Consider the following 20,643-nt stretch of genomic DNA (forward strand, 5'->3'; position numbering starts at 1 on the left):
GCAGTGGTGTTTACTGTGGGTTCTTTTGCACCACAAATCCACAAAGAAAAAAGCTGTTTTCAATAAGTTTCCTTCTAACCACTGAATAGCAAAGTGTCTTGCACTAAAATAAACTTTGTTGCAATGTTCCAAATAATCATATGAAACATCAGCTGGCTTTATCCTGTCCAAAACCAGCACTCCCTGAGGTGGCCTTTAAAGAACATGAAAGGCTTTTGTTTACTAATTACATTTGAAATCACCTTTTTTCAACTGATAAGTAAAGCACTAATTGATTACAACTGATGTGACCTCCAGCTATCCCAGGCACTGTGCTAATTATCTTCCCTTAGAAAAACAGAATTCAAACCTCATTTTCAGCCCAGCAGTTTTAGCCCATGGCTCAATACAGGCAGCAATATTCATCTAAAAAATGCCTCCTTTTGGGTCACCCACTCCAAGAAACTCTGGGATTCAGGTAAAGATATAATGGCTTATTTTTGCACAAGTTGTGGTGGGGAGAGGAACTTATTCTTCCCTCACACAGTTAATCAGGTGACTGCACAAAGCTCCAGACAGAGTAATTCCTCCCTAAGGACATCAAGGACTCTCAACTCCAAGTCTCATCCTTTTATCCCTGAATTAGAAACCTATTTCCTGGTCGGGATAGAGAGAATCAAAGCACAGTGAGGCAGGGAGGCTGGGAAACAAAGGAGAGACAGGATGGGAAGATGTGTAGGGTGGGAAATTCTGATTTGGAGGATGGGCAAAAGAAAGCAAACAAGGGTGGATTTACTGCACAGAAACAGGGTGGCCACTGACAACTAAATTTGAGAAATCCAACCAAGTCCTCTGACATTCATTAAGGTCTCATCCTGAAACAACCCTCAGTGCTAAGGAGCCATAGAAAACTAAATGAAAAAGTGAATTTTCCTGTTCCAGGGGCAGGGGTGCCTGAGCCACATATTCAAACAAAGCACCCCAAAGAGTGCTTGCTGCACTGGATTCCCTGTGGGGATCTGCTGTGTGCAGATATTTGACCAGCACATCCGTGTACACCCCACAAAATTTTGTTTTCTTCCTGATTATTGATTTCAGGTAAGATTTACCACTCCACATCCTTCGTGACTTTATTCCTCTAATTAAGTTTGTATTTTTACATTTTCCTGAGAATGGAATCCAGCAGGGTTTTACTGAATGTTTTTCTGTTTCTCTCTTCAAGGGATGCTTCCAAACAGGAACACAGCAACACCTGCAGTAGAAAACAGGCTGCAGACCCTAACAAAGCATCAGACAACTCATTTGGCATACAAATTGTTTGAGGTATAATTTCAGGTAAGCCATCCTAACACACTGTCACATTTTATGCCATTGGCCTCAGGGCCTCAATCACAGTCATTTAAGTTAAATACCACATTAAGTCCCCTGGGTTCAGTTCTTCACAAAAGTTTAACAAATACAGGCTTAAAGTGCATGTTTGTTCTCACACACGATGGAGAGCATGGCAGGACCTCCCTGTGCTTGTGCTCCTGGGTAACAACAGCCACTGCCCTAAATACACTGGGATTTCAAGCTTACCCTTGCATAGAGCTCCAGCCACTCTAGAAACAATCTGAAATATTCACATGAAGTGATAGCAAGTACTGCTGTTTTGAGCATTGGTTTTAGCAGCCTCAGAGAGAAGGTCACTTTTCCAGACAAAGCAAAGCAGGTGTCTGGAGTCCCTGCTCAGCTCTGGGTTCTCAGCTCTGGCAGGTGAATGTCCCATGTTGCCAACTAACAAGCAAATTTCTCTTTGTTTGGAGAACTGCAATCACTGCCATAATTGCTGCCTTTTAGTTTGTCTCCTGTCTCCATCTGTTTACAAAAGTTCAGCAAATACCCGGTTTGGCTCTGCTGTGCACACAAAAGGACTTTTCCTTTCAGGAGCCTTGAAGACCCTCCCTCGAGATGTCCAAAGAACCTGGATGTGGCACTCAGTGCTCTGGGCTGGGTGGGGATCAGGCACAGGCTGGGTTTGATGACCCTGGGGGGCTTTTCCAACCAAAATTATTCCATGGTTGTATCTCTAACTGTGACAAGCCTTGTTTGAATAACCACGAGGTAATACCTGGGAGAAAACAGAAGGGAAGAGCTCAGTGTTCTGTTCCTGTATCAGCACAAAGCTCCAGGGGCCAATCCCTACACACACAGCCCAGGTCTGGCAAGTACAGATGGCTTTTTCTGCTGAAAGGAACTTCTGGGATAAGCAAAACCTGGTGGTGTCTGCAGGGGTCAATGGCACAAGGAGAACAGGGGGCTGTAATCAAAGTTGTGCTGCACTGATGCCTCTGTGCTTTGTTCTGATCCAGGGATTGCTCTGGTTTGTGTTACCTAAACACATTTTGTCACAAAGCACTTCAGAGTCTGATCATAAAAGCTGACCCATTTCTCCCCAAGGATACTAGCACAATATCTCACATAAACAACAAGCTGAGCTCCTTTTTGCTCTCAGTTTGGGCCAGAACCCCCTGGAACATTGGTTTGGTCAATAAATACAAATGGTAAGAGAAAGCACATGGTACAGACTGTAACCTACTGAAGAAACACACCTAAAAATACACATATTTTACATACAATATTAACATTACACTTTGAAATAAACTGCCTTTCTTCTTCTGTTTTCCACAAAAACACATATAAAGCCACATGTATCAATAGTGCAGCCCCCACACAAGGACTCACACACACTGCTGGAATTGCAAATAAACCACCACTACTGTGGAATAACCCTATCAATGCAAGTGTCTTACTGGCCAATTATTAGTCATTTCCTCCATCCCCTTCTGCCAGAATTACCTACTGCATTTTCTCCTGTTCAGATTGAAAACAGGATAAATATATGCTGCAGGAACCAGAGGGCCATTTGTCTGATCTTACTGACAGAAGTTTGATTGATGCAAGGAAAATTATCACCTCACCTGCAGCAAAACATTTTGATGTGGGCAGAGGTGTCAGAGAGTGGATAACATTATAGCTGTCACTCCAATTGCTGCCCTGGAGAGCAGCTAATGAGAAAGGCAAGGAACAGGTGCCTATAAAAATCTCAGAGCTGACACAAATACCTACAATGGTTTTACCCTAGACAGAACCCTCTCTTTTTTACAGCTTTTCAAGCAGGCAGTACAGTACATACCACTGAGTGCAGTAAATACAGCAGGTTGCTAATTTACTGTACAAAGGCACTTGAAATAGCTTTCATTAGAACATCTCCCTGGCTGCACAGTGTGAATTCAGGGGGCTGTTTCTTCGTGCTCTCACGTGATATTCAGGTCATGCTTTGTGTTAGAAAGTTTATTTTCCTGTAGTTCCTGGCAGCATCGTTGTGGAAGCCATGCTCAGTTAAATAACAAGTCCATTGCTGATATATATTTATATCATTTCTTTTTCCTGCTGAAACCTCAGATAAATCTGATCCATCTGTGCCATTCATTCCTGCTGTTGAAGCAGAAATATAACTCTCTGCTAAACCTCTACAACATCCCCCACCCCTAAAATCCCAGGAGTGAAACTCAGGTTCCTAAAGTAAGTTCAGCTTCCACAGAGTAAAGATGGCTCTGAGGTTGCTTAGACTTTAGAGAATTAAGCAAATGCTATGAGCACATGGCATAAAAATATTCTGGGGTGTTTTGCATGTGCTTAGAGGTCACAGACACTCTGTGGTTTACATATGTCTATTCGTATGCCAGCTGGGATAGTGAGCACTAAGTTGTATTTTCCAAGTAAATACATCTGTTCAGCTCTTCCCCCCTCCCAGTTTCACTCCATCTGATTATCCTCCAGCTCAAACGACCAGGGAGATTCTGTCTCAAGCACTGTGAGCTCACATTTCAGGTCAGGTTGCAGGTTCACTTATCCAAAAAGATCAAGGCAAACCTGGCAGGAAAAAAACCCAATAAACTCACAGCTAAGGCTGGCAACTTATTGGGATGTAAGCAACAAAAATAAAACTTAGATGATAAAAACAAAGACTTGCTAAGCATCAGTAAGTTTTGGATGTGAAAAATCCCAACCAAATAAAACAAAACCCAAGATATTAACCAGAAGGTTAATATCTCTCCCTACCCACATAAAAAAAAAAAAAACAGGGATAAAGCAAACTTCAGGATTTGGTTCAAAAATCCCCCACACCTCCCATAAAAAGTCAGCAATAGTAGCATTACCAGCTCTAGTAATCTGATGTCCCAGATGTAGCAGGCAGACACACCACAAGTGCCTGATAACCAGTGAAGTCACAGAAAACCAGGTGAATCTTTCTTTACCACTCAATACTTCTCTTTTTATTTCAGGCTTTTATGGTACAGAGAGTTTCACAATACCCTGCAGACCACACCACTCCTTCCAGCTTTCCCCCTCCTGGGCTGTATCTCTGTTTATTTCCAGTTTAAAACTCAGCCTTGAAACATACTTCTTGATTTAGGCTGTTCCCTCAGAGAGACTCCACAGTATTACACCAAAAGATCAGTTCTTTCTTTTTCCACAAAATGCATTTTGAGGCAGCAATAAATGCTAGAAATTCCAATATGCTGCACAGTGAGCTGTTCACCCTGAGAGCTGCAATGATGGGTGATAGGTGCTGGTATTTCACAAAAAGCATTCCAGAGCCTGCGAGAAACTGGGGAGGATTGAAACTACCACTCAATATTCCTGAAAGAAAGGAAAGGAAAAGGGTGGGAGAGACAGTCCCAAACAAAATATGAGCCTCATTTACTCCAAAAGAATATGTACAATGGCCAAACTACCAGCTCAGCTCACTGCTGGTTGCCAGATCTCAAAATACGTTCTGTGCTTTATTCCTGTCAGAGTTAAAAGGCATAAATATGGAGAGAAACAGAAGAAAATATGAAAAAATAAAAAAAAAAATTAAAAAATTACTGCAATCTCAGTACAGATCTGGGAATTTTACCTCCTGGATGAATTCCTGGAGCTGAGAACAGAGGTGAAAGGGCTGGAGTTCACAGCTCTCAGAACAACAAGGTCACACACAGTATCTTTAATTCCTGCTGCTCACATTTGTGCTGGACAGTTCAGTGCTGGTAAAACAGCACAGGGTTCCCACAGCACTCATGTTCAGATCCAAAGGCTTGGGACAGTAGGTGGAGCAGGAGTCCCCATAGTCCCCCAAACACCCAAAACTGAAGGTGCCAGGGAACACATTTTGGTGCTGGGGAAGAAGCTCAGCCCTCAGGGTGGGCAGGCAGGGTTGGAGACCTGGTGCAGGAGCACACACAAAAATCCTGCACATCCCAGCTGTGAAAGCTTTTCTGTGCTACAGAAATCCCTTCTGGGGATTTCCTTCTGGGACTGACACCAAAAGGCTGCTTAATTAAAAATAATGTTAAATTTAACCACACCTGAACTGAAAACCAGTGACTTCCATCAAGTTCCATTAGCTGTTTTTGAGGTCTCCAGGATACTTTTGCAATAATTCATGTGTTATTTGTTACTGTTTGATGCAGAAGTTCACCAGGTAGGCAATGGTCTCCTGTCACATGAAACATTGCTTGTGGAACAAGTGCTTTGCCTTAACCATGTAGGACATGTTTAAATGCCTTTGCTTGTCTCTGCTGAAGCTGTTTGTGTTACAATTGGGGAAAGAAATATTAATAAAATCCATCTGCTTAAAGGTTTCCCTATTCCCCAGCAAGAAACAGAACAAACCTGGTAAGGAAATGTACTCATTGTGGATACAAAAGAAAATATTTCACAAATATACCTGAGAGTCCAGGCTGATGTATTTCCCCAGAACTGACAGCAGTTCTTCAACAGAACAAAGGACCTTGCAAAGACACTTAAGACACATAAATTAACCAAACAAAGCCAGGATCATGGTCAATATTAATTCACATTCAATACTTCAGGATTGATTATATTTAGAGGAAAGGCTTAAGATCTGTTAGCGGCAAAAGCTGGAAACATCCCACTCAAATAAGGTAGAGACACTACATAGGGAAGATAATTAAGTATTTAAAGAGCTTATCTAAGGCTGGTGAGATTTTCTATAATTTAAAACCTTTCAATCACAATCTTTTTTGAAGACTCTTCTGCTTTATTTCTACAGTAGTGCTCATGTTGCAAGAATGACTTGTGAATTCTGTGGCCTGCATTTTACAAAGGGTCGGATGACATTAAACATCTTTTTCTTCCTGTCATGACAGCTGTAATTGAGGTGAGATATATGAAAAACAATAAAACTTCCTTATGAGTGTAGAGCTGCTACACCTGGGGCTGAGCCACACAGAAAATTCACATCATCTCTGTTAAAAGTAAATCCTGGAAGACAGAATAGTCCAGTCCCTATTGTAACTATCACAGCTCTAATGAAGGCTATTAAAATTCCCTTTTTGCTCAGGAAACACCAATAATCCCACTCTAAAGACTTTAACAGTACTGTGATTCCATGAAGATGAGATATAAAGACATTATGGTGAATTTAAGGATAATTCAGTACCAGAATGATCTTCCTTAGTGTCCTTGACTAAATGCAGTGTCAACTAATGCTGAATCAAATCCTACTGGACAGGCTTTGAGAGGACCATGAATGTGGAGGGGAAAAGTTCTATCTTGGAAACAAAAATGTCTTTTTCCTAATTACTCCATTTTAAATCCTGTAAGAGAAATAAATGAAACAGTCTTAAAGAATCCTGTGTTGGTTTTTTTTTTTTATATATATATATATATATGTATGTATGTATATATACATAATTCTGTATAAAATGCTTTTTTGTGACAAGATTTCAGTTCTCAAGAGCAGCTGGGTTTGTGACTACACCAATGAGCATAAAACCTTCCATGAGCTGAGCATGCTCTGAATGGCCTCAACAAAAGGCAGAATAATCAATGTACCAAAACTCTGGATCACCCTTGAAGCACCACGTTCTTGACACAAGTAAAAAGCAAATTATCTACAAGGCTCCTTAAGTAGAGCACAGGTAAGGTTAAGTAAAAGGGAGGTGGGAAAAAACAATGTAAGAGCAAGCAGAGAAGTGTTTAAATTTAGAGTTTCAACCTCAGAATCATGGGAAATAGTGATAAATCACCATTTGATGAGCAGACTGGGTCAGAAGACTCAATAACACCACATTGCTGATCAAAAGGCAGCAGGATATGGTCAGCAGTGTTCAATGGGTCAGACAAAAAATAGTGAGCAGCAGCAGCAGCAAAAGAAGGTTTTGCTGTAATAGGAAGGAAAGAAAAGAGAAAATTATAGAAGCAAGTAATCCAAACCTCTTCCATTTTAATTTGTGTCTGTACCCTGCTGAGGGAACAAACAGTTTGTAAGTTGTAGTCTGTCATGTAAGTCAGTAGTAGCTGCAGGGTAATAAATAGGACAGGAAAGCATATGCAAACTCTGATTTATGGGATCCAAACAGAGAGAGCCCAAGTCTTGCAGCTATTTGCATCTTCCTTACATGCAAACAAGCACTGATGGAAAGTTTCCTGCTGAGAAACAGAGAGAGAAGCAAGAGATGCACTGGAGAGAAACCTGCTTAGAAAAAAAAAGAAGAAAACTGGAATAATTTCTTTAGACAGGGATTTTGTGTTTCTTGGCACCAGAGCAGAGCACAATCACAGAACCACAGAAGGGCCTGGGTTAGAAGGGACTTTAAAGACCATTTAATTCCAATCCCCTGCCAAGGCAGGGACACCTTCCACTGTCCCAGGCTGCTCCAAGCCCTGTCCAACCTGGCCTTGGGCACTGCCAGGGATCCAGGGGCAGCCCCAGCTGCTCTGGGCACCCTGTGCCAGGGCCTCAGCACTCTCTGAGTAAAGAATTTCATCCCACCACCTAACCCAAATCTCTTCTCTTCTAGTTTAAAGCCATTCCTGTTCACCTGGAAGGTGTAATATTGCTGCTCCTCAGCAGGCAGGGTGGACTTTCAGGAGCTAGGAAACATCATATTAGCGGTTTTTCTTCTCAAATTCCTAGGCCAATTAATAAAATACTTGCAGGACTTGCTGTAGCCATCATGCTGTTGCTCATCAGATCTAAATGAGATCATTCTGATCTTAGATCTAAAGCATTTCTAAAAGTCACAGCTGGACAGGGGTGATGGGGAGGGTGTGACCTGAACCAGTCTCCAGTAGCAGAGGAGATATTTACCATGGCAGAAAATCAGCACATCAGAGAAAAGCTGGAAAGGAATTAACAGGTTTGAGGGGCTGAGTCTATGAGAAGAGTATTTAATTCGCTTGCAGCTAGAATGGATGCTGGGAAATTATTTGCTTTGGAAAATGAAGCATTCTTCTTTGGGTAGAGATGGAAAAGGAGAGCTGCAATATCTCCACTCCAAACTGCAGATTTGGCTGTTTCCTTGTCTCACAATCTCAGTGTTGAAAGGTGAACAAACTTCAGAGTGATCATTCTTTCCTTAACACCTCAACAGGCTCTGCAGTCTCTTCATTCAGAGAGGATAAATGCAAACATCACCAACATCAGCTGGAGTTCAGCTACACTGGCTGGGAAAGCAATTCAGCTCAGCTCCAGCATTCAGAGCTAAATGCTGTGCAAACATTAAAAATCCCATTCACCTGAATTCCTGACAGGAACCCTCACAATGGTCTCCATTCAGCACCTCTCACAGACTTCAAAAGCCTTCTGCCAACTCCCAGATTGGAAGCAAAGAAGATTCTGGAGCTGCCTTAATGCCAGTATCCTCAGCCAAATCAGTCAAGTGTTTACAGAGCTCCCATCATTTTTTTCCTCCTGAACCTTCAACTTTTTTTACTTTGGTATTAAAGGCTCAGCTTGTAAATGCCAATCTCTAAACAAGCAGAGGAGTTTCACCTTGCAGAGTCTGTAGAGGTGTTTTGAAAGGAGGGAGAAGAATGTGTGTGGCACCCAGACCTGGAATCTCTGATGGCTGAACACTCACAAGAAGAGATGGTTTAAGGAAGGATTAGACCTCAGCACGGTGCTTCAGGTGCTTCAACACATACAAAGCAAAAGAAAGCTAAGTTCAATAAGTCAGGGCAATGTAAAGAAACAAGAAATAATTTTAACTGTTTTCTATCTTGCCTTGCAGTTTGTTTAAAAACAATAAAAATAAACTCTGGGCACGTTTTCACACATCCTAAGAAATCCAGCCATGCACTGTGCAGACTCACAGGATGCTGCCAGCAAAAAATGAAAGCTCGAATCACGGCAAAGACAGCTGGGGAATTCATCAGCACCTGACTGAGGGCAGAAGCTGTCCCTTCCACAGGTGATCAACTTCTTATTTCAGTGTCCTACAACAAATGCAAGACTTTTGCAGAAAGCCTGTTAGCTGCAGGAATTTCTGCATGTCTGAAAGAGATCAGGATCAGTTTCTTTAGCATCTGGTGCTGCAAAATTTTTAGAAGTTCCAGTAACCACATTGGGCTTAGGTATTTGCATCTACAGTTTTCTCCTTTCTTTGGAAATTAATTGGCTCCCCCCACACACATGGGATCAGCAGGTCTCACTGTATTACAAATACACCCCTTTTTTTCCAGGTTTATTATTAAAGATTCTCATACTAACGATCATCTGTTCTTACTAAGAGATCTGGTACATCTTAGCTTGCATTTTACATCAAATAAAACATTACTTTTTAGTGGTTGGGTGTTTTTTTTCTGCTGCAAAAGAAATATATGTTGATGCAAAAGAAATATATTTTGATTCCTGCCCTGCTGAGATAACAGGACATGATCAACAATTACATCCCATAAGTGCCAGAATCTTCACCACCATCCACAAATGGTGACAGATGACACTTCAAGGGAGTTTCCTTGAATGGAAAGCAGTCAGCAGCATTGTAAGCACAGGGTGGATAAATGAAGAACAGTTTTAGATGTTATTTTCCAGGAGAAGCCCATTAATAACTTCCCTACAATTAAGGAGGCAGAGGAAGGATGAGCAGTAGAGAGTTATCAGTGAATGTGACCCGTCTTTAAGCTCAGTCATAAGCAAAAAAATAAAAAATAAAAGTGCAATTTTGAATTTTAATGTCACGTGAGCATCATTAACAATCATCCTGCATGAAAATTTGTACATTAAAAAGGAGCAAAGAATGAAAAGCTGCCAGGCTCGTTTGATATGGCACATATCTGGTGGTCATTCACTGCAAGAACACTTCCAGGTAGCAAAGGCACGGGGATGTGTTCTTGGTATTTTATGTTCTTTTCTGAGAATCAACAGTCCTGAGTTAATTTCCATGCAGTTTCCTTAAACCTCCTTAATGATTCTAACTAGAAATGAAAAGGTTTGCATGCATATCATGCATTTTGTCAAGACACTGAGTGGTGTGACGGGAGAGCCATTATCATTTCCCAGATTTTAGAAACAAAGTCAAGTTTAAAGCAGTACTCCCTGCTCATCTTACACAGCAACAAAAATCCTGCTGAGGAGAGAAACAAAAAAAGTTGGGAAAAATATAGATTGAATTGAGAATACACCATTAGTTTATGAACTTGTTCTGTACCCCTTGCAGCTTTGTATTCCTCCTGAATATGTTTGTTTACACCCTGTTGATTAAAATCAACAAGAGAAACCAAGAAAGCATATTTCTGGACCATTACTGCAAGTCTGTGTGGCACTGGAAGCAATGCTGAAAACTGGCTCCTTTATATAAACTCCACATTTATCACTTCTCAAAGAAATGGCTTCATTTCCCAGCTCTGTTTTGGAAGTTAAACTTAAGGAGAGGGAAATACTTCCTTTTGAGAGGACTCATGTTTCATACTACTGAACATCTTCAATACAACAGCTTTGTCTCCCATCTCCTTCATTGGCTTTACAGATATTAAGTTGAATGGAAAGAAGAGAAATTGGAGTTACAGCTCTTGGTGAGTGTTTGCAATCTCCTTGCCTCCTCTTTTCTCTAACCACATGCCACCCCATGATTAAAACTGAGTTAAAGCAACTGAGCTGAGCTGAATTAAACAGAGTGGTGACAAGTCCAGGTAATTACCAGCCAACACCACCAAAGGGATTGTTACACTCCCTGCACCACTGTGACTGCAGAGAAATAAAGGAAGAAGTGGCTTTTTCAGACACTCCATTAATGACACAGCCATTCTCCCTCACTCAGGTATTTCACAGGCAGCAGAACCCCCATAAACAGCCGGGATGTGCTGCATTAAGTGTTTCATCAAATCTGTGTCAGCTCCCCACAGCACAGCACGGGGGCCTTCTGAACTGACTGAACTCGTGTAAACTGGGAGGAAACAGGCAAAGAGAGAGCAGGCAGCCCGAGGAAACCCTTTCTATCAGTGTCCTGACACTGCTGGGGGCACCAGCCAGGGACTGACTCCTGCTCTCAGGCTGATAACTCAGAGGGGCCCTGATCAATGTGCAGAACTCAGGCAGATGGATTCAAACGTGCCCAGAAACACCTGTGATCTGGATGAACCTGATCAATTCAGACAGGGATCTTCACAGCTGCCAGCTACTTAGAATTGCACATGAAAAAATGGTTTTTTTAACAGTAACATCTTAAGCAGGCGTGCCACAGCTGAGCTTGTCTCCCAAAGAGTTGGAAGGGACTGAGGGATGCGGTCTCCAGCCACCCTGATGGCAAAAGTGGATAGCTGCAATGCAGAAGATACTTTTCATATTAACATCCCCATCTCCTGGGTGACATATAGGCACTTGAGCATCACCAACAGAGGTTATATTACCCCATGATGGCAAGGATGTTATGTCAGTTTTAATGAGCACATTTGGCATTAATATATCAGTGTATAGAACAATCTGTGTATCAGTCATGAAAATATTAAAAAAGAAACCGACAAAACCAATACAGGAAATATTCAAAGGGTCTTTTTCATATTCACCACATCTCCCCATAACAGCTCTGTAGGAAGTGAAAAACTTTGGAGCTGGTGAGTTTCCTCTATGATTACATGGAAGTAGCTTTCCATCCCAGGAACACATTCCAGAGTATGTTACACACATGTGAATCACATACTTTCATACCCTCACTGAACTTCTTGTTTGCAAGGAAATCAATGGAGAGAGCCTGATGTGACATTTCTAGAACCAGCTCCAGCCCAAGATCAGGCTCAGCTGAGGAACAAAGATGTTTTCATTTCTTATGAGTTTTAAGCTCCAGTAAATTCCCTTTCCTAGCAGGACTTCTTGCTGTTGAATAATTAACTGAAACTATTCTGGAGTCAGCTCCAGTAATAAATACTGAGACAGCCAAAACACCTGTAGAGCTTTTCCTTGATGAGACTGTCTTAGAACTGTAAATCTGAAATCTTCACAGCATATTTCATACTGGAGAAGCTTCCATAGAAGGATTTCTTTAAATAGGTAATTATTTATCATATTTTTCACACCTGACTATCTCAACTCCAACAACTTGACAGGGGTTTTTTTTATTCAGTTCATTGTTCAGTGCTTGTATCTGTTTTCCTCTGTTTTGTGGTTGGGTTTTTTTGTAAATTCCAGTGCCTGCTTTTAGGAAGAGACTCAATCACTGGAGCAGATTTCAGTGTGTACCTGGTGAGTTAATAAACAGATGGTGGAATTACAGTGACGAGCATAGCACCAGAAGAGACCCAGAGAGAGAATGGTAAACAACTGTGACAAGGAACCCACCTCCCCCTCTGGTGTCACTCAAGGCATCAGCTCCTTGTGTGACTGATAAAAACCTGATAAAAGCAAGAGCGAGCTGTCCCACATATCACAGCCATGACAGAAAGCCTTTCAGCTAAGAGACGGGTTATTTTTCCAACCAAACACTTTGAAAATCAAGACAAAACTGAAGAGAACTGGAACATCCACTTGGGGGTCAGTGGAGAGGCTGTGCTGAGGCTCAACAGATTCTTCCTACCCCTGCAGGAACAGAACAAACCCTAAGAAAATGCCAGGAGCCTTAAAAGAATGGTAAAGGTAGCAACAGGTAGCAGGAAAATAATTTTGAGAGGCTTCTGGAGAGTGAAAATCTCAGAAAACTGGCTCATAAAAATAGGTTATAGATGCTGTAATATTCCCTCAGTTCTGCATGGATTCTTATAATATACTGAGTGATTAATTTGGGCATCCAGAGTACCTGAAAGGGATCAAGGAGAAACAGAAACAACTGCCAGCAGTTCTCCACACACCCTCACAGAGTTTAAAATGTTATCCACAGCCTTACCTAATGTGACAAGTGTCCTGGAAGGACACCAGCATTAATACAGACCTTAAATGATAAAATTCTAGCCAATTTCCACAGTATTTTAAACAATCTTTACACAAGGAAGGCCTACATTTTGCTCAGAATACAAGTAACTGCCACACAGCTTGTACTTAAAAGAAAATTACAGGCAAGAAATGTTCCATTCAGGTGTGAGCAGTGTAGCGAGACACAGAATCTCTGGGGTTTTTTTAAGCTGCCCTGTACAAAATTGTATTAAATTACTGTATGGGCACCTGTGAGAGAGAAGAAATAGAGAAGAGCTATTTCCACTAGAGCACCAAAGAATGGCAAGGGGTGCAGATGGAAATGATAGGTTTTTCTGGCCTGAAATTATCATTGGAGAGTGCAAAGAGAAGAATGAATGTATTGTCATTTATACAAGCCAGGAGACAGAGAAGCATTAGCACATACAGCAAATAGCTGCCTAGAGAACAGCATTTTCACAGGATTACAAATGTATCTCCTGCCACTAAACATACTGGAATAATTTGGAACTAATACTGTTATATTCTTTTGTGTGAGATTGCCAGGAATTTCTTTTCAGTAATACATTGCTCTTCGTGAAGGTGCCCAGAGACAAGCAAGGGGTTGTGTGTTTCATTTAATTATTCATTCCATTTGCTGAAACAGGTATGTACTGGCCAATCTGGGCTTTAGGAGGATGCACATTTCAAAATCAGACCTCTATTTTGATATCTACCAAGCCTTTTCTATTTAATATTGAGGAATGTAAACTACTTTCTGTTCTAAATACTCCAAGAAAACTTCCCTATGCACAGGGAAGCAAACAGATCTTTCAATTAAAAAGATTACATAGACACATTTTAAATCTTAATTTTTGTTGAAGAAACACCCTGTGATTTTATGTTTGTCTGATTAAGAAAAAGCATATGAGAAGCAGAGATTGAGCTTGGATTTAGCAGGTTTAGGAACAGGCCCATCAATTGAGCAAAACCTCAATTACAGCCTAATTGAATGTATGCTCAAGTACATTATTGCAATTCAATAATCATCTCTTCACAATTAAACAATTCCAATTTGCTTTCATTTCCGCCTGTGCACATGCATTACAAATTTGCTATTATTCACACTAAAATTAGTCAGGCTGGTTGGAAGTCCCAGTGTGTCATGGGGTGGCACCAAACTGACCTCAAATGAGCCACTTAACCTCACCTGCTTCCTAATCAGGCATGAGGAACAGGATGGGACCTTACACAACAATATTGTCCTGATAAAGTTTATTCCAGGTAGGTGCATTGCTGAGCAATCCAGCAACGAAGCCCTCAGCATCTTTCCTGCTGGACACCCAGCCATTCATGGTTTTCATTTATTCTGCTTTTTTTCCCTGCTCCTATCAACAAACACAAAGTTCCAGGCAGCTGACTGAGCCTGGGGTGCTCTGATAGCTGCAAGCTCTGCCCTCCCTCTATTCAGCTGTGGTACAATCCTAGGTGTGCCACTCCTGGCAGCTCAATTCCCTCTTAATAGTGAATTAATTCCTCCAGATTTGAACAGGATACAAGATCACCGCATGGGAATTAAAAGCACATCCAGCACAAGCATTCTCCTCGTGATCTGTGTCATCCAAACATCTGCACCACACAGCACTCCCAGCCATAACAAAGGCATCTGATCTCCAAAGGCCAGAACCAGTTGGCAGAAAGCAGCACAGTGGACAGCTTGATCTCATTCCTACAGCTGCCCTCCATTTTCATACCCTCCATTTCCATCAGGAAATTATACCCTGGGAGCAGACCCAGACTTCAAATTCCTCTCACCCCAAACACAGAGTGCATTCAGCCAAGCACTCCTGTGGTGCAGCTCGAGGTAAGATTTAAAAACAAATAAATAGGAACCCAGAGTAGGGGATAGCACTTCACCACCTGCCTGGTGAAGGTGAGATTATGACACACCTTGCATGTGTCAGGCTCCTGAATTACAGTAATCAACATGGCTAAAATCCAAACTCCCTTCAAGAACTACTGATGCTTCTACTCTGGACTTCAGGGAGGCAGCAGAATCAATCCAAACATTTACTGCAAGCAGCCCTGAACAGTCTCTCCCGGCATGCAATGCTCCACCACAAGATTATTTCTGCCTGATAAAATACTGGAAAGGAAAGCAGGTAAAGCTGACAACCACACTGTTCAGCTGACTACAGTGAAAATCCCCATAGCCACCATATTTTACTACAAAATCTTACAAAGAGGGCTGTGTCCAAAGTTTAAATTCAAATATTCCAGATACCGACTTAAACTCATGACACTTTTACCCTTTTTCTCATATTAACATGAATGAAAGAAGGTCCAACAGGATGGCAGCTTTTATAGATAGTTACCTGTCACTATTGGACACAAAATGGTTCACACAGACGCAGCTTGAAGTGAGATGAAAGAAGAAGAAGGAAGTTTATTTGTTCTTTCAGTATTTATAAGTTTTTTACCACAACCAGGGATTGGATAGTCAGGTTAACACCTTTCCATCCACACTGGCCATGAGAGACGTCCATCAAAAGGCAAATCTTTAATGGAATGTATAAACACCTGTGTTTATAGTTACTTTCCTGGGAAAGTGGCCAGAAATTATGAAAACAATATGGAAAGGTCTGATTCTCAGGGCGACAGTTACCCTCCAGGAAGAAACATGTTGTAATGCATTGAGAAATATGGTATAACCCAAGATGTACCTCTGAAATACAGAATGTTAACTTCTTCCCTCTTATCTCTTCCTCCCCAGTTTTCCTTATTGGCTGTGTGAATGTAACCCTTCCCCTTCCCCTGACTTCAAAAAGGAACACATTATCAATTTTCTTCCTCTTTCCCCACACAATCCCCAGAATAAAGCTGGAACACCCTCTCAGCAAGGGAGAGAGCCTCATTTCAGTCCCTCTGGTCCATGCTATAATATTTTCCCGCCTCCCTGGCTACAGCTGGGCGGACTGTGGCCGTAAAGAGGCTGGGAACATATATAAAATACAGCAGAAACACCTCTCTTGAGTCAAGGCTTTGCTGTCCTACCTTTGACGATGAGCTCGGCGTAGTTGGAGACCCCGGAGCCGCCGTCGGAGCGGATGACACAGCGGTACTTGCTGATGCTGCGCTGGGACGTGTCGGCCACGCTGACCGTGGCTGAGAAACGCCTGTGGTTGACCACTCGAGTGACCATCAGGGCTGTGTCCCTCCCATTCCACTGCTGCAGAGAGAAATGACGTGGTGATGGAGACAGGCAGGCTCTGCACGGGTGCATCTGTGTGTGATTCACTCCTTGGGGTGTTGAACACAGGTCAGAGCTCCCTGTTCACATTGCTGGAGGGGTTTTGTACAAACACAGCTTTCTGAGAGAAGGATTCAGCTGTTCCCTCAGGAAATCCTCAGGGCTGTGTGAGCTGGGCCCCAAATACTCTTATACATGAGTAAGGGTGGGGAGGCCCTGGCACAGGGTGCCCAGAGCAGCTGTGGCTGCCCCTGGATCCCTGGAAGTGTCCCAGGCCAGGCTGGATGGGGCTTGGAGCAGCCTGGGACAGTGGAAGGTGTCCCTGGCCAGGGCAGGGCATAGGGCAGGATTAATTTTAAGTCCTGTTTAACCCAAACCAGTGATTCTACGATATATTTAAGTTTGTGTTTCTATTTAATATTTGAGATATAAATGGGCTCTTGGTGTGTTCTAAGGCTACAAAGAGGGTAAAGGGTCTGGAAAAGAACCCATGTGAGGGCTAGGACACTGAGGACACTTGGTTTGGTCAGAGTAGGAAAGAGAAGACTGAGGTCAGATCCCTTCGGGGGCTGCAGCTCCTCCTGAGCTCTGATGTCTGCTCTGGGACAGGGACAGGGAATGGCTGGAGCTGTTCCAGGGAGGCTCAGGCTGGATCTCAGGGCAAGGTTCTTCCCCAGAGGTGCTGGCACTGCCCAGGCTCCCCAGGGAATGGGCACGGCCCCGAGGCTGCCAGAGCTCCAGGAGCGTTTGGACAGCGCTGCCAGGGATGCCCAGGGTGGGGTTGTTGGGGGGTCTGGGCAGGGCCAGGGCTGGGCTGGGGGATCCTGGGGGTCCCTCCCAGCTCAGGATGTTCTCTGACTCAAAGATTAGTTCTTGCAAAGGCTGCAGAGTGGCAGCTCTGACTGCAGCTCCACACAGTGTAATTAGAGGCCCGGCTTGGATGTGAAAACACAGCAGCTGAAGGCTTTGTGCCCACCTGGGAAAACACTACAAATGAACAGATTCTGTAAATTTGGCCTTTCCAGATGCAAAACTCTGATTCTGGACCAATTTAAATAAATTGCTTGGATGAGCAGACATCCTTGTATATCCAACATTCCCCAATAAACCTCTCTACCAATGCCAGTCCACATTTTTCCAACTGGAAAGGAAACAGGCAAAGAATTAGCCAGAAATTGTTCTCTGCAGTATGAACACCTCAACTTGCTCATTTGTCCAGTTTATTAGGAATTTCAAAGGAAAGCACATTGCTGTTTTGGCAGTTTCCACTAAGCAGTTTTTAGGGGTGTTTCCAAGGCTATTTTCATTAAATGCTGCAGTTTTAGAGAATGGAAAGCAGGTTTTCTCATTAACAATAGCAATTCTTTCCTCCCCAAACTCTGCTTCTCACAGGGAAAGGTTCGTACTGCTGCAGGTCAGAATTGTTTTTACAGAGATCTAATTGTAACTGGGGAAATACTTTAATGAAAGAACCCAAAAAAGATAAAATAAATCAAAAATATATCTCAGTGGGTGCCAGACATACACCATAGGTAAATAAATTTAAGCTAAAAATGTAATTTTTAGGGGAATAGCTGTGATGAGAGCATAGTTACTGAATGTAAAATCATTTTTACATAATGCCAACTACATGTCTCACCAACTTAGCCTTTTTCCCAGTACTTATTTTAATTTTTATGATTACATGAACCAATTCCTTGATTTAAACTAGATTTGAAAATGTTATTTTTATATTTTATTGAAATACCTGAAGTAAATTATAAAATTTGATAAAATATGGCAATTATTTGACTACAAAGGCCCTTCCTGTCTGCCCCAGATGTTACAACTCTGGGGTGATCAAACCCTCAGCCCCATCAGTCCAAGCTGAGAACAAAATTTTCAGACTGGCTTTAGTGTTCTGCAAATGATGTTGGCCCTACATACGTGCAACAAGAATCCTCTTGACTTGTTTGGGAGTTAAACATTTAGGAACTTGACGATTTTTAAAGCTCCTGGAATGGTAATGCTGGGAGTGCACATATCAGAGAAACTGAAGGGGCAGGAGAAATGATTGTGTCCTCCACTGGGACACACAGCCCGTGTGCTGACATTGGGGTCTCTTCCATTTCAAACTCCAACACTGACCAGGAATTCCCAAGGATTTTGCTGCACCCAGCAGAAGAGCAGGACCCAGATGAGTTTGATCACTAGGCTGCAAATAAGACATCCAGGGAGGGAATGTTTTGGTCTTTTGGTGAGTGACTAAAAGGAACGAGACCAAATCTGCTGTCAACGCAGCCAAGGGAAACTGGGAGCAAGTAGAACTGGGTGCAACCTGAGATTGGCTATTTTAACCACCCAGGTAAGTCATTTCAGACCTTGGAGAGCTCCTTCTTAACAGTTGTCACCGACTCCAGGCTGAGAACAATTTTAGAGGGTGAAAGGAAAGCAGCTAGCATAATAAAGCAGAAGAGAACTGTTCCTCTCTCCTCTGCTTTATGGCTGGGTGTTTACAGGTACATGGGAATTTGTTTGAAAATAGAATTTTGCTGTCACTGGCTATTTTTTCCTTTTTCTGTCTCCTAATTCCATGCTTTGTCACCTCAAACCCTCCCCTAGAAGTGATTTAAAGCAGTTCTTCAAAGCATCTCAATGAAAAGATTTTTTCCTCACCACCACCAGTCTTTCTCTACCTATTTATTTCCCTTGCAAAAAGCAAAGAAAGGCCCAAGTGAAGCAGGAGAAGCCAGCAGGGCTCTGCATTACCTGCAGCCAGAGCTTGTCGTGCTGTGACCACTTCCCGCCGGCGATGCACTGGAAGGTGGCGTTCTGCCCCACGTTCACCTCCACGTTCTGCAGCCGCAGGAAATGAGGGGCTTTTCCTGACAAAAGAGGAATTGCAAGGGTAGAGCAAGGCAGGAGCACCCCCCAAACACTCTGCAAAACCTCTGCCAAAGTGGCTTCCCAAAATGAAGCTGCCCTTGAGTGTTTAACTCCTCCCAAGTGGTGATGGAGCTGAGAGAGGGAGGCCTGAGGGATATCAGAGAGCCCTGGCACCCCTGAAAACACAGACTTGCATCAAATCACAAGTTCATGGTCACCAGAACAATTTCTTATTGCCTGCTATAGAGTAATTGAGTAATCTCTTTTCTTCAGAAAACTATATTTCTAAAAAGGTCAAAAAAAGTCAAATGCTTTTCTGCTTGTCAAGCATGACTGACCCAAACCCCATTTTCACAAGGGTCTTTTATCCTTTTCCTTCTCTTGACTATCAAATATGTCCTAGACCTTTAGAATAATGCATCATCAATATCAAATTAGATATTAAATGAAATATTAATTTACCTGATGGGATTTTACCACTGGTTTAGTTTAAGATCACTGATATCAGTGTTTTGCTGACACTAAATTCAGCATTAGTTCAAAATTAAACCAGTGATATTAAAAATGCAGACATTAGGGTTTGGTTTTTTTTTTTTTACAAATAAACTAGATGAGGGGGTTATCTTTTGGATTAAATATCAGACTGGTGTCTCTTTAACTAAAAATATAAACAAGATTACAGCAGTGGATGCAACACCTTTAAGTGGGCTATTTTCTTGCAGGGCTTCAGAAAAAGGTTTGTGCATCATTTGAAAAATTTTAGTGCAACACGCTGAAAAAACTTGCACCTATAAAGGTCAGTGTTTTTCAACATCATCTGCACATTTTCTGGTATGATTAGACACTGAAATACATAATTTCAGAGGACATTGTAACCTTTCTTCTGTTGGAATCAAACAGCTTTAAAGGAATGTGGGCATCTGTGGCCGTGCAAGGCTGAAACTTGATGTGCAAGTGTTTGACACATGAACAGAGAACACATGTTCATACACCATGTCAAATGTTTTATCTGCTCCTGTGCCCTGTCCAACACACTGACAGCTCCTGAAGGACAGGGGCTCTGCACCATCCTGCTCTCTGCAGCATGAATTTGCATCCAGGTTTACTGGAAAACTCCCTCTGGGTGACATTCAGAAGGCTCTTTTGGTATTTCAGGATAATCCTTTTATTTGTGGCTGCAGTCTAAAGTGTGCAGCTGTAAGTCAGCTACAAATCCAAAGGTGTAGAGTCCCAGCAGTGCCAGCATCCTGCTCCTTAGGTCTGCATCTGGAGCATGGACTGTGCTGTGGTGGCAAGGGCTCTTGCACACACAGTCAATGAGATTTCAGCATAAGGAAAATGGATATTCCAGTGTCTTGCTTCACAGGACAAAGGGAAAGATTGCACCAGCAATACA

General features: G+C 42.3%; 1 protein-coding gene and 1 long non-coding RNA gene across 13 annotated transcripts in view; one reads left to right on the top strand and one right to left on the bottom strand.

Annotated features, from left to right (window-relative positions):
* The window catches only part of PTPRT (protein tyrosine phosphatase receptor type T), a 432,610-nt gene that overhangs the window by 237,937 nt on the left and 174,030 nt on the right, over positions 1–20,643 (bottom strand). For all 12 annotated transcript variants that reach the window (XM_086852378.1, XM_086852376.1, XM_086852367.1 and 9 more), the window contains exons 5-6: positions 19,131–19,246; positions 16,187–16,361 (exon numbers count right to left, since the gene is read on the bottom strand). In XM_086852378.1, the coding sequence (XP_086708504.1) occupies positions 16,187–16,361; positions 19,131–19,246 (291 nt within the window). The remainder of the gene's footprint in view (positions 1–16,186; positions 16,362–19,130; positions 19,247–20,643) is intronic.
* LOC147650193 (uncharacterized) lies at positions 300–3,199 on the top strand. Its single transcript, XR_015277038.1, has 4 exons — positions 300–457; positions 922–1,077; positions 1,202–1,314; positions 1,906–3,199. It is a non-coding gene; the product is annotated as an uncharacterized LOC147650193 (long non-coding RNA).

This window comes from Cyanistes caeruleus, chromosome 16, assembly GCF_971803275.1.
Source record: "Cyanistes caeruleus chromosome 16, bCyaCae1.hap1.1, whole genome shotgun sequence".
NCBI classification, from domain to species: Eukaryota; Metazoa; Chordata; class Aves; order Passeriformes; family Paridae; genus Cyanistes; species Cyanistes caeruleus.